Below are 12,857 nucleotides of genomic sequence, written 5' to 3'. Positions count from 1 at the left end.
TATAGTTCAAAGCGTTCCCTGTTTGCTACTCATCCATGGGGTTCTCACCTCCCCAGCAATAGCAAGCGCTTCCTCCCTTGGGCCAGGAAAGTTACTATCTCTTCTGCCTGCTTGACCACCTGTCTCCCTGCTCACCAGCATCTTCTAGAACTCTCTCCAGGGCTGTCCCATCTCCTCCTAGAAGGACTGAGAGGTCAGAATCGGGTGCTTGGTCAAACCTCCTTGTCCTCCACGGTCCAGCTGCACTTGCTGTCTCCAGGGAATCTTCCTGATCGCTCCAGTCCCCCTGACCTCCCAGCCATTTACTCCATTCTTGTTCCGTTGTCTCTCTGGAGCTGATCTCTACCCCAAACCTACTGAATCTGGTTTCCCCAACTAGACTCTGAGCCACTGAGGCTGGGGTTGGGGTCTCCTCCTCTTGCTGCCCCCCATGGCTCATAGGCCTAGATACAAGGAGAGCTTAGAAAAGGCCTCTTGAACGAACAGAAGGTCAAGACAAAGGACTCTGGAATCTGACCGCCTGGGTTCAAATACCACGTCTGCTGCTGAGTGAGGTGGGACCTTAGGCAAGTTATTTAACGTTTTTACAAAGGGTTATTGTCAGGATCCAAGGTGATACCGTGTAGACTGCAGAGCACCGCCTCTCGCCCTAGAACACGTGGAATAAGTGAAACTACCAGTGTCACATCAGCCAGCATTGTTACCTGCACTGAAACGGCCTGACGGGGCTGTTTGCAGCTGGGTGTGTCACCGGAGCTTGGGGGGTAGGAGGCTGGTGACCTGCGACCTATGCCAGCTGGGTGCTGTGAACTGGGGGCAAATCACCCCCCTTTTGTGGAACACAGGGGTCTGGAAAGATGACCTCTGTGAGCCCTTCCTGCTCTGACCTCCATATGTGCCCTGGTGTTGGGAGTTTGTGGGCTGACTCCCGCTCTGGGGGGGGGGGGGGGGGGCGGGGGAAGCACATCTTCAGCAGAGGCTCTGCCCCAGTTTCCGGTCTCCTCCCCAGCCTCTCCAGCGGGAGACTTCCCTTCCCCGCCCTCCTCCCCTCCTCCATCCCTCTCTGCCCAACCCTGCATCCCCAGGAGGGTACCAGTGCTCCGCTGCTGAGCAGGATCATGAAGATGATGAATGTCTCGAACCAGCTGTGCTCCACGATGCGATAGCAGGTCTTGCGCAGCCGCCACCAGACCTTCCCCGGGGCCTGCGTGGTGTCCACGGCGCAGCAAGGACAGCGCCGGACGCAGCCTGCGGGGGTGGGGAGGGGGAGGGGTCAGGCCCAGGCCGGGGCCTGCCAATGCCCACGCCTGATGGCGGAAGGTCGGATGGTGGAAGGAGTGACTGAGAGAAAGAGGGTATGACGTGGAGTAACGAACGGGGCGGGCGGGGGTGGTGGACGGCAGGGAGCACCGTGGTGCTGTCCTCGGGGCCCACGCTCAGCAGGAACTCCAGGGAAAGGCCGCGTGGACTGGGCACCCAGTGAGTGGCTAAAGGGCCTGGCAGGTCTGGGGTGGGGGGAAAGGCTGGGGCTGGGATGGGCTCCTGCTTCTCCTCTGCTCATCTGGGAAACTCTCCCCCTGGGGAAATATTCCCGAACCCCTGGGGTGCTCTGGGGCGCTCTGTCCCTGGGCCTGGTCCATGTTTGCAGTTTTTGAACCTTGGGAAGGGCAGACCGCTCACTGAAAGCCCCAGATGACAGGCCACGTGGAGGGCGAGCTCTCATTTTAGCCCCAGCGGCCTGGCGAATACACCACCCATCCGTAGAGTGACAGACGCCGGCGACCAGCACAGCCACAGGTCACACCCACAGGTATTTACAGACGGCCCACTGCGTGCCGGGCACCGTGCCCACCTGGGGGCACAGGCGAAGACGATGGCGTCCCTGCCGTGCTACCAACACAGTGTCACTACGACTACCAACGCAACGTCGCTGGTCCTCGGTGCCGCCGACCCACACTGCCCAGCCCAGCACTCCGCGGGCAGACTTGCCGTGATTCAAGTCCTGGGCACGAGGAGGGGCCCTGGGGTCACGAGGAATGGGGTAGAGAGGGCAGGCATCAGGGACAGGGTGCGGAGCCACATGGCCCCTGGCCCCAAATTGCTACTGGTCGTCCAGTAGCCCTCTGGGCGGGGCAGAGGCCGGGGCGAAGGGCCACGCCGGGCAGTACCTTCGGTGAAGCAGTCCTCTGGGTCCTTGACGTCCTCACCCAGGTCAGGGATCTGCTCCAGGAGGTCAGCAGTGTTGGTCATGTCTGCTGTGCTCCCTTCCGAGTAACTGTCCTCCTGAGTCTGTGGGCAGGGGTGTGGGGTGGGGTGGGTGAGGGCCATGAGGAAGCCTCCAGCCTGGAGCCCAGAGTCTGGGGCAGCCGGGGGCTCCCTAAGGGAAGGTGCCCAGACTACTTTCCATTACACACCCTGGAAATCTGAGCCCAGGGTGGGCGGGTGGGTGGGGACCTGCCCCGGGCTGAACTGAGGCCCCTCGGGGGTCCTGAGTCTGTGCTGGAGTCTAGTGTGGGGTGCAGGGGGTGTGTGGGGAGGGAAGGCACTGGGGACGGGAAATGCATCCAGCTGGGAACAAACGGACACGGGCAGCAACACCGACACATCCGGCCAAGGATACACGGTAGTGGCTTGGCACACAGAGCCAACAGACATGCCACAAGGGGAACAGAGTCAGGCCCAGGAGCACAGGCACGTACAGGTGTGGGGTCAGACCCGCAGAGAACAGGCCAGCAACCCAGCCCGCACTTCTCACCCGGTTCACAGGGAGGGTCTGGAGTAAAAGCAAGAAAAGATTGGAAACGTCCCTGCCCGGCTAGGCGGGGTTCTGCTGCCCTGACCTTGCATAACCTGATTATAGCCGGGCATGTGCACGCAGCCTGCCCTTGTGAGTGTCTGTGTTGGTCTCGTGTGGGTTCCAGCGTGCAGGGGCGCAGTAGTGGAGCCTGCTGGTGCCCTGCCCAGTTCCCTCTTAGCCACGGCACCGTGAACGCTGGCTGCTTAGCTGGCTCCTTCTCCAGAGCACGGTCTTCAGCCGGGGCGGGGGGGGGGGGGGGGGGGGCGTCCCTGGTAATGGCGCGGGGGCTACAGCCCAAGCCAAGGGCGGCTGACAGTGTTGCACCGATATGGGAACACAAAAGGCCAGCCCCTTGCCTTGGGGTGGGACAAGGCCATGTGCAGCTCATGCTCCAGGGCTCCCAGCGGACCAGGCTGAGGCCTGAATCCAGCACTGGCCTTTCGCAGCTTCTCCCTTGGCCTCACCCTGCTTCTCCCATTTCTTTCCCTATCGGCTTCTCCGAGGGCGCTCCCTCGGTTAATCATTTGCACAGCAAACCTGTCTCAGACTCTGCTTCTAGGAGCCCGCTCTACAGACAACCATGGCACGGCCGAGGCAGGGGCTTCTGAGAAGGAAGGGAAGCCTTCAATGGCTTCGGATCCCATCTACGCCGCCAGCTACGTGGGCAAGCCCGCATCTCCAGCTCCGCTTGGAGATGAGCTGGTTTGAGTTCCCGGGCCTGCCTCTGCTCCTGAAGCTGCCTTCTCTTCCCTTCCTCCCATGACTCACTCCTCTGGTTTCTCACAGTCCTCTTAAGTTTTAGTGTTTGTGATGGGGAAGGGCTGGACGCTGGTGGGAAAGTCGAGAGGGCCCGGGTGTAGGGTGGAGCCGTGGCCCTTTTGGGGTCCCTGTGCCTTGGAGGGCTTCCTCCTTCTGCCCCCAGCTTCACTATGCAGCGGAGCTGGGAAAGGCACGAGCCCGAGGAGGTCTCTGTGCTACTTTTTCAGACACCGGAGCTGCGTAAAGTCTGCAGGGCATCCGGTGGGAGCCAAGCCTTCAGGACCCCGCCGCAGGTGAGATGAGGGGTCCTTCTCCCAGGAAAACCCAGCCCACTTCTCTCTCCCTTTGATGGGTCCCACCACGAACTGATTTGAGGAAAGGAGGACGTTTCAACATTCCAGTACGAGAGCCCCTCCCCCCCCTTCTCTGCGACTTTTGTGCCCCTCCTGTTTCCAGGTGCCTTTCTGTGTCAGACCCTCCAGGGGAGAAGTGCGACCCGCACCGTCAGGGTGAAGACTGTAGCGGGTGCTTGTGCTCCAAAGATGACCATGATCGCAAGGCCTCCCACGAGCCCATCCCGTGACAGGGACCCGGCAAAATGGGCAGTGCTCTGCCGGGGCAAGTCACGACTGCCGGCCAGGGCCAGGCTGCAGGGCGAGAGCCACGGAGCGCTGTCTCTGAACGCTTGACCTCCCCCTTCCGTGGTGAGTGGGGGTGGGTGTGCAGGGTCGGGGGCGTAGTGGGCAGAGCCATGGTCCCTTAGCTCAGGGGTTGCCGACTCCAATGCTTACAGGGGCCAGGCAGGTGCTGGAATGAAGTCAGGCAAGTGGGGTCTGTGGCAAACCAGAGGGCTCCTGCCAGTGTCAAGGAGGGTGGGCGATGTGCCAAGAACTTGTTCTCAGGGCCCCCTGAAGTTCCCCGGGATGGGGTGTAATTCATAGGACAAACGTTTGGCAGAGAGGAGCAAAGCACAGGAACCGAGGGAGCTGGGGCGAACACAGGGAGGTGTAGGGTTAGTCCTGCATCAGGGGTCTCGGCTGGCTGCTTCCAGAATTTCCCGGAAGCCCTGGGCCCCAAGCCATCCCTCCCCCGGCCTGCCCACGTTCCCCTCCGCCGACGGGTTTCCCACACTGCCTGTGACAGCAGCTATGGTTCCCACCAGCAAATGCAGGCGTGTGCCAGGGCCTCTCACGGCCTGGCTCCAGTCCAAGCGGCAGCACCCGGCCGGCTTCAGGGACAAAGGTGTGCGTTACCTCACTGCACCCTGGGGCCGGGGGCTCCACTCTCCGCTGCTGCCGCCAGTCTGCCTGAGCCACACTGGCCTCGGCCTCGGAGGAGGGGGTCTCTGACACCTGGCTCCAGGCCCTGGGCTTTGGGAGGGCCTCTGGGCTGCCGGAAACAGGCTGGGATTCCTGCTGAAGAGACCCCCCAGCCCGTGAGCCACCCAGCCAGAGTGTTTTCCAGGGCCCTGCCTACGCGACTGGAACACTGCCTCCTGCCCTCTTCGTGGGGCCTCCTCTCACTGAAGATCAAGGGCCTCCAGGGCCGGAAGCGGGCCGCTGGGAGGCTCCTGGCCAGCCTGGCATAAATCTCCCCCTCCTCCCATTCCCTGGAAGGGTGCAGCTGGGCTGTGATGCCCAGCTCCAAAATGCTGGCAACTCCACTTAGGAAGGATACGCTGACTTCTCCCATGAGTTCCCACGGCACTCCTTACACACACACACACACACACACACACACACACACACACCAGGGAGCCAGAGTCAACAGGCTCAAGAGAAGGAAAGGAAAAGGAAAAGGAGCATCCTGGAGATAACTGGAGGCCGTGGTCCTGGCAACACCCACATTGCCCTCTCCCAACTCCTACTGTCACTGTCCTGCAGCCTGGTCTGACTCAAGGGGCGGAAGCTGGCCTCCGGGACCCCTGGGAGGCAGAAAGCTGTGGAAGCTAGCCCGAAGCCTCAGATTCGCTTCTACACACGGGGAACCGTTGTTCCTCACAGCAAAGCCGCTCAGGGCAGGCCTAAATGAAGCAGCCAGGACGGGCCCCACCGGACAGAGAACCACTCACTGTCTGACCTGAAGACCTAAGGAGAAGCCATCCGAGCCTGGCTCAGGCCACGGGAAAACTGAGGGGGTGGGGGGCACCATCTCTTTTGTGCAGACTCTGGTCCTAAGTGTTAAAAATAACAGGTTGGGAGATAAGATAGTGCTGTCTCTGACACCTGCCATCTCAGGGAGGCTTATTTTTAAATCTCAGAGTTAGCCCTGGGCCTGGGAGGAGGGGAAAGGGCAGTGGCGAGGTCAGGAGACTGCACTCCTTCCCCACTAGGACATTCTGGTCGGGGGTCCGGGATGTCTGGCTCTGTCGAAGGTGCATGAGGAACTCCTAGCAAGCCTCTCTCTTGCCGTACCTTGGTTCCCCTTTCCGTGCGATCAGCTCTCACGGCTAGCATCAGATGAATGATGGACGGTAGCCCGTCCCCAGGTCCCCTCCGGGCTGGCTTGGGAAGAGAGGGTTGACAGCTGGCCTCAGCACCCCTGTGTGAGGCTGCCCTTTGGGAGTGGCCTGTCGTCTACCTCCATCCCATTCCTGCTGGAGCAGCTGCTCTGAGCGAGGCTGGGATCCCTGGACAGCAGAGCCCTGGGCCCTGTATGCGCAGGTGCTGCACAGGTGGGCGGGGGGCACTCACCTGCTTACTGGACTCTTCCTCTGTGCCCAGGCTGTTTTCCTCCTCCTCCTCTTGCTCATCTGTGTCTGACTCAGCCACGGCAATGGGCACACACACAGGCTCTGTATCCCCCGGGGTGCCCTGGCCCGGCCGCTTGTCTTCCTCAAACCGTGTCTCCTTGCGGGCCGGAGGCGCCTTCTCTGGCTCTGGGGGCGGTGGGGGTGGGGAGCTGGAGGTGGCCACACAGCGGGGCAGCTGGCCGTGGGCGGCAAGGGCCGCGGGCTTCTGAGGCCGCCGCTGTAGGAGCCCACAGCAGAAGTCCCAGGTGGTCCGCTTGAGGAAGCGCAGGCCGCGCTGGATGCGTGCCAGGGCCAGCTGGAGGTTGTTCATCTCCCCGTCGTCGTCGGGGGCCGTGAGGTTGTCTGCACTGAAGGAGCTGAGCAGCAAAGCCAGGAAGAGGTTCAAGACCTGTGGAGGCAACAGATCCGGCTCATCGAGGCGGGCACCACACCAGAGGCATTCGGCCTTGGGTCCGTTATGGGGAAACTGAGGCCAAAAGACCTTAAGGACTGCCGCGGCAAACAGCTCTGGGCGCGAGCCCTGGGCCCTCATCCTAACGCTCCAGTTGTCTTGAACATAGTGAGTTTGGCTATAAATGAAAGACCAATTCCCATCCCTTTTCCCAAGGGCTCGGATACAGTCTGAGTTGAAGGCATTCAGGCCCAGGGTCAATGGCAGAACCATGGCTTCATCCGGACGGGGCCTGCAGACGGGGCCTTGCTACCTTGGGAGTAATGGAGGACTGGGGGGTTAGGAGGGGCACAGCGTTGCTCCCTGGGAAGTGGGATCCAGTCTGGGATCACCAGGGACAAGACAGAATCCCACCCGGAAGCAGTCTAGAATTCCCGGAGACTTTCCTGGGAAGGGACCTCTACATCTGTTGGCGAAGAAGGGGCTGGCGATGGGCCCCTGAACTGGCTCGACACCTGAAAATCTGGGGCTTCTGCTGTGGAACACACTGTGTTCCTTAAGAGACTCCTTAAGTGAGGTGTGCAAAACCCGTCTCTCTTTGCATGGTCTGGACTATTGCTCGCTGTTAAACCATCCTGCAAGTGCAAAGCTTTGGCTTTTGTTAAAAAAAAAAAAAAGAGAGCACTTTTGCTGAGTGACAAGAGGGTGGCCGTGGGTCCATTTCCCAGCCTCGTGGAGGGTAAGTGAAAATGGCGGTGGGCTTGTTCCCACACGTGTCGTCAGGCTGACAGGCCAGAGACACAACCTCCCCACCTGGGGCGGGGGGGCTTGGTGCTTTTTCCTCCCAGCTGCCCCCAGAAGGGAGTTCCCTCAACGGGGGTCCCCACGGCAGGGAGCTGTGTGACGATGTGTGTGCAGTTCTCACTAGTAACCCACTCTGGGCCCCTCTCTGGCTTCTCACAAGCCCCCAAGACATGCCTCGTGCCAGCCAGAGGGCTAGGGATGAGAATTCTGAAGAAGCAGCAGTCAAGTTGGAGCGCCGGGAGTCAGGAACGCGCCTTTAAGGAGTGCACATTCACAAGGACAGTATGGGAAGGTTGAGAAGCAGGATCTGGCGTTCTACATGGGGAGATGATCACTTTTGACACCTGGCAGCCCCTTTCACGTCACCCTGGGGGGGTGGGGCACGTGATGTGATTCAGGGCTGCTGTCTACACTGACCTCTGGCCTGGCCCCTGGCCTCGGCCACACTGGCCTAGGCCTGGCCTGCTTCTGCTCCCAGTTGCCCAGCCCGGACCCTCTGCCCTCGCCCGTGCCTCGCCTCCAGGTATCTGGGGTCTAGGCTGGGGGGCAGCGAGGGGGGGGGGTGCCTGGGCAGCCCTGTCCACCCTTACCAGGCGCCAGGTCCTCCCTTGTGGCCTGCTTCTGAGGCTTGGTTTCTTCCAGTGCTTTCCCCGTCAATCACGCTGCCGCTCCCCAGCCCCTGCCTGATCATGACTTCCCATTTCAATGGCAATCTCGCTTCCACCCACGCCCGGCAGCGGCCCAATTCCTGAGGCGACCAGGGTGGGGGCTGTGTGGGCTGCGTTAGCTTCCCTCCTCCAGCGGCCTCTAATCTTCTCATCCCCAGGCAGATCCGCTAGGAAATCGCAGGGCTGTATGTGTGAGGGCAGCGGGCCTGGCCCCGGGCTGAGAGCCTGGCATACCCGCGTCCTCCTTGGAATACACAGTCTGGTGGCCCCGGGGCTGGGCCAGGGCTCAGTGAGGCTCCATCCTGAGGGGCGGCCAGCAGAAGGAAAGGAGGGGGGTGCACTGTGCACCGATGCCCTGCCCCCTCTCCGGGCTCCACCTGTGGGGCTGGGGGAAGCCTGATCCCAACCTGAGCCGGGCCCACCCTTTGCATGGTTAGGGCACACTGGAGGAGAAAGCGGGCAGGCTTGGGGAAGGGCTCTGGAGCCTACAGCCCACGGTACTTGAGCCAACCACAAGCCCTATACTGTGAGTCTACACGGCCCACACCACAGGAGTCAGACCGTGCGGGTGTGATGTCTGAGCACGTACGGAGCACCTGTGTGCTCAGGCAGGTAGCTTCATGTCCGCAGTGGACAGTGACTTCTTCCTGAACCACTCACTTGCCTCTTCCAAGAGCTCATTCTCTGGCATTTGGATTTTTTATCTCCCTCAACTCCAGAATCCCCCACATTTAAAGATACAAGGCAAGAAGCACATGTCCTAGGACAGACAGGTGGACATGGGAACAAAGGCCTGGGTCCCTCATGACAGGGTAGCAGGGACTGCCAGCATAGCTACCCAGGATGACATACGAGCTCCCGTGGGCCCTGCCTTACCTGGGCCACCACCTGCTACACCTGTGCTTTACTCCCTCTGCTCCTTCCCACTCTAGCATCACCTGTCAGGTCTGCTCCAAATCCTCCTCTAGGAAGCCTTCCTTGATTTCCCCTGCTGGAGGGGATCAGTGCCCATGGGCTCTTCCTTAATGCCTCTGATCCTTCTAACCAGATCGACAGTTATTTCTGGCCTGTTTGAACTCTCCACTTCCCCACTCTCCCGTTGGAGAGCAATGTCAGGGCCACATTCACCTCTGCATGCTCAACGGCATCTGCCACAATATTTTGTATGCAGCAGGGGCTCAGTAAATGGCTGTTAAGCTGAACCGAAAAATGATGTGATACATCATTGGTCATAAATAACTAATATAATAGCGGGTAGATGAATAAATAAATAAGTTAAGGGATATAAAACGAGTATATAATAAATAAACAGGTAAATAGGTGGGTGAGTGAAGGAAAAAGCAAATGAAAAGTGAAGTGAGTGGATGGATGGATCAGTGAGTGAGTAAGGAGAGAGCTGGACGGATAATGGGTGGATGGATAGGACTGGTGAATGAGTGAATGGATGAGTGCATTGCCAGATGGATGTGGGGTGGATTAATGAGTGGAGGGACAGATAAGAGAGTAAGAATGTGGGTGATGGATGGATGGACAGGTGGATGGATGAATAGGTAGGGGTGTGCGTGTGTGTTTATGAACGAATAGGGGTTGATGGATGGGTTTGGATGGGCAGAGAAGTGGAGGGGTAAAAGAATGAGGAAGTGGGGATGGCCGGAGGAGTGAATGAATAGATAGGACTGGTAACTGGGTAGACAGATCGACAGAGAGGTGGACAAATGGACGGGCGAGTTGGCGGGTGGGTGACTGGTAAGTAGACTGGTGGCTGGGTCGGGAGGTGTATGGACGGGCAGAGGGTTGGAAGAATGAGCGGATAAGTGAATCGATGGACTGGTGATCAGCGCGTAGGTGGATGAGTAAATGGGTACAGAGGTGGTGGATGAGGAGACAGACGAAAGGACAGGTAACGAACAGGGGGATGGACGGACGGGTAAAGGGATGATGCGAGACTGATGGGTAGATGGACGGTTTGATGGAAGGCCGAGAGAACGAGTGGATGGATGGAAGGAAGGCCAAGTGAATGGACAGATGGGTGACCGGGCGGGTGAGTGTGTGTGTGGTGTATGTGCGGCCAACTTACCACGAGGTTGCCAATGACCATGACAAGCAAGAAGACCAGCAGGCACAGCGACTGGCCGGACACCTCCATGCAGTCCCACATGGTCTCGATCCACTCGCCACAGAGGATGCGGAAGATGATGAGAAAGGCGTGGAAGAAGTCCATCATGTGCCAGCGAGGCAGCAGGCCCGAGTCGCTGATGCGGTGCCTCAGCTCCGAGTAGTTCTTGCCAAAGAGCTGCATGCCCACCACGGCGAAGATGAACACGATGATGGCCAGCACCAGCGTCAGGTTCCCCAGCGCCCCCACTGAGTTCCCGATGATCTTGATGAGGGTGTTCAGCGTGGGCCACGACTTGGCCAGCTTGAAGACACGCAGCTGGGGAGGGAGGCGTCATTGTCCCGCTGCCCACGGACACCCTTGCCCCACTAGCTCCCGCCTGAAAACCCAGGGAGCTTGTGGGCACGTCTCCCCAAGAGCGGACACTGCTGTTCCTCTCTACAGCCTGAGGGCAACTTCACCGGGCGCTGCTCTGGGAGTCAGGTCACCGTGTCCAGATCACCCCCCCCCCCCGCCCATCAGCCCTGCTCTTCGTCCCTACACCGGCTTCCGACTCAGGCTCACTTCCAGGAACTTCCCAGTAGATTCCTCCAGCATGGAATGTCCTTCCTCTTCTAGACTCATCCTTCTCAGGTCAAACCATCTCTGATTTGCCCAACTGCCTCCAACCTTCTCTCCTCTCAGTTATCACGGAGAAAGGGGGCAGGCGCTTAGCGCTTACTGGATACCTGCTGTGCCAGGCCCGTGCTTAGGATGGCTCACCTCACTCAGAGCTCCCAATAACCACAGGAGGCCGGCACTTACCTCCTTTGACAGATGAAGAAGCCAACCCTGAAAGGTGCGGCAACTTGTCTGCGTCCATTGGATCATGGCAGCGGAGTCGGGGTTAGAACTCATAGCTTCCGCTTTCTCGACTGCCCCTACCATCCTGCCTTCCAAGCCCCCAGTGAACCCAACATTGCCCAGACCTCTTCTAGGAAGCCTTCCCTGATCTCCTCCAGCCCCCTGCGTGGACGTCTCAGGCATTCTGCACTCAGAGTGGTCCACAGACCAGCAGTTTGGCATCACCCTAGACCTACTAAATGAGTGTCTGTGGTTTCACAAGATCCCCAGATGATTTGTATGTGCATTAGAGGTTCCCACATGCTGACTCTGAAATCAGGAGGGCAGAGCCCCAGGGGAGCTGTCGGCAGACCCGGCTCCCACCTGTTCCTTGCCACGTGGCTTTGGGAAATTCGTTTCACTTAAGCCTTGCTCTCCTCATCTGTGAAATGGGTATACAGTAATACTAGCTCCTGTCCTGGGATTCTATGAGGACTAAAGGAGGCACGGTGAGCCACAAAGAGCCTTGCAAGTCATCAGGACGGCCACCCCAATAGTCCCCCCAGAGGAACCTCTCCGATCTTGCCCCTCTCTGTACCCCCCACGTCACCAGCGCCGGGGTACCCAGCAAATAGCTGTTGGGTGAAGGCACGATGGGTCCGAGCAGGGGAAACTGAGTGGTGACCTCGGGGGGTGGGGTGGCCTCAGTGCCCCGGGCCCTCACCCCACCCCCCTGCAGCGGGCCCAGCCGGGTACCAGGCGGAAGGAGCGCAGCACTGACAGGTTGCCCATGCGGGACAGGCCCAGCTCCATGAGGCTCAGGATGACGATGATGCTGTCGAAGATGTTCCAACCCTGCTGGAAGTAGTAGTAGGGGTCCAGAGCGATGATCTTGAAGGTCATCTCTGCCGTGAAGATCCCCGTGAAGACCTGGGGAGGCACACAGATCGGGGTGCCCAGTGTTTGGGCTGGAAAGACCCTCTGGCCAGGAGGGGCGCCCTGCTTTCTGACTCTTGCAACCCCGGGGGCACACCCCCCCCCCCGGGCTGCCAGCTCTGGCTGCACCCCGGCTCCCAGTGGGTGCTTGCTCGGCCACGGCCCAGCCCCTCGGGGATACCTGCGGCCCTAGCTCCCTCTTCAGCTCACCACCCGCGACCCGCTGGCCTGGCCCTCAGAAACAGCCGGGCCCGCCTCAGGCTCTAGGCAGACTCACAGCTCTAGGAGGCACCTGGGGGCAGGGGAGGCCGAGGTGGGGGTGACACCACCCAGCCTGACACCTTCCAGCCCGTGTCACCGCCGGAAGCGCTCTCCCTCCGCGAGGGCCAAGTACACGCATTCCCGCCAACACTCAGGGCTCTCAGGTCTCGGGGCCTTTGCCCCTGCTGTTCCTGCTCTGCCTTGTCCACGCACTGAACTCTTGTCACTGCAGTAACAGCCAGCCCCCCCCCCCCCCCTTCTTGAGGCCTTGACAATGTCCCAGCCCCGGGCTGGAACGCTCCTTTTAACCCAACCAACAACTCGACGAGGAAAGGATCATTATCCGCATTTTACAGGCGAGGAAACGGAAACACAGAGAGGTTAAGCAATGTGCTCAGGGACGCGTAGCTAGTACCTTCGAGAAGCAGGAAATGAACTCAGTGTTGTGCTTCAAGATTTAGAGGAACCGCCTCTGCCTCCCGAAGAAAGTCTCCAGGAGGCAGAGGCTGGGTTTCCCTTGGTTCGTTGACACAGTTCGGAGCCACCCAGCC

The 12,857-nt window shown here is 59.8% G+C and overlaps 1 protein-coding gene and 1 long non-coding RNA gene across 14 annotated transcripts in view; one reads left to right on the top strand and one right to left on the bottom strand.

Moving 5' to 3' along the window:
- SCN5A (sodium voltage-gated channel alpha subunit 5) overlaps positions 1-12,857 on the bottom strand; it is a 94,332-nt gene that overhangs the window by 24,275 nt on the left and 57,200 nt on the right. For 6 of the 13 annotated variants that reach the window (XM_045037857.1, XM_045037853.1, XM_045037851.1 and 3 more), the window contains 7 exons: positions 11,866-12,039; positions 10,249-10,605; positions 6,250-6,696; positions 5,971-6,060; positions 4,810-4,971; positions 2,169-2,289; positions 1,094-1,248 (listed from right to left, as the gene is read on the bottom strand). In XM_045037857.1, coding sequence (XP_044893792.1) covers positions 1,094-1,248; positions 2,169-2,289; positions 4,810-4,971; positions 5,971-6,060; positions 6,250-6,696; positions 10,249-10,605; positions 11,866-12,039 — 1,506 coding nt within the window. The remainder of the gene's footprint in view (positions 1-1,093; positions 1,249-2,168; positions 2,290-4,809; positions 4,972-5,970; positions 6,061-6,249; positions 6,697-10,248; positions 10,606-11,865; positions 12,040-12,857) is intronic. The other 7 variants (XM_023260726.2, XM_023260724.2, XM_023260723.2 and 4 more) reach the window with 3 other exon arrangements.
- On the top strand, positions 3,059-5,763 carry LOC123380185. Its single transcript, XR_006585656.1, has 2 exons — positions 3,059-3,849; positions 4,013-5,763. It is a non-coding gene; the product is annotated as an uncharacterized LOC123380185 (long non-coding RNA).

The sequence above is a fragment of the Felis catus genome, chromosome C2, assembly GCF_018350175.1.
Source record: "Felis catus isolate Fca126 chromosome C2, F.catus_Fca126_mat1.0, whole genome shotgun sequence".
NCBI classification, from domain to species: domain Eukaryota; kingdom Metazoa; phylum Chordata; class Mammalia; order Carnivora; family Felidae; genus Felis; species Felis catus.
The sequence above is the reverse complement of the archived record's forward strand: the minus strand, read 5'-3'. Positions and strand labels throughout refer to the sequence as shown.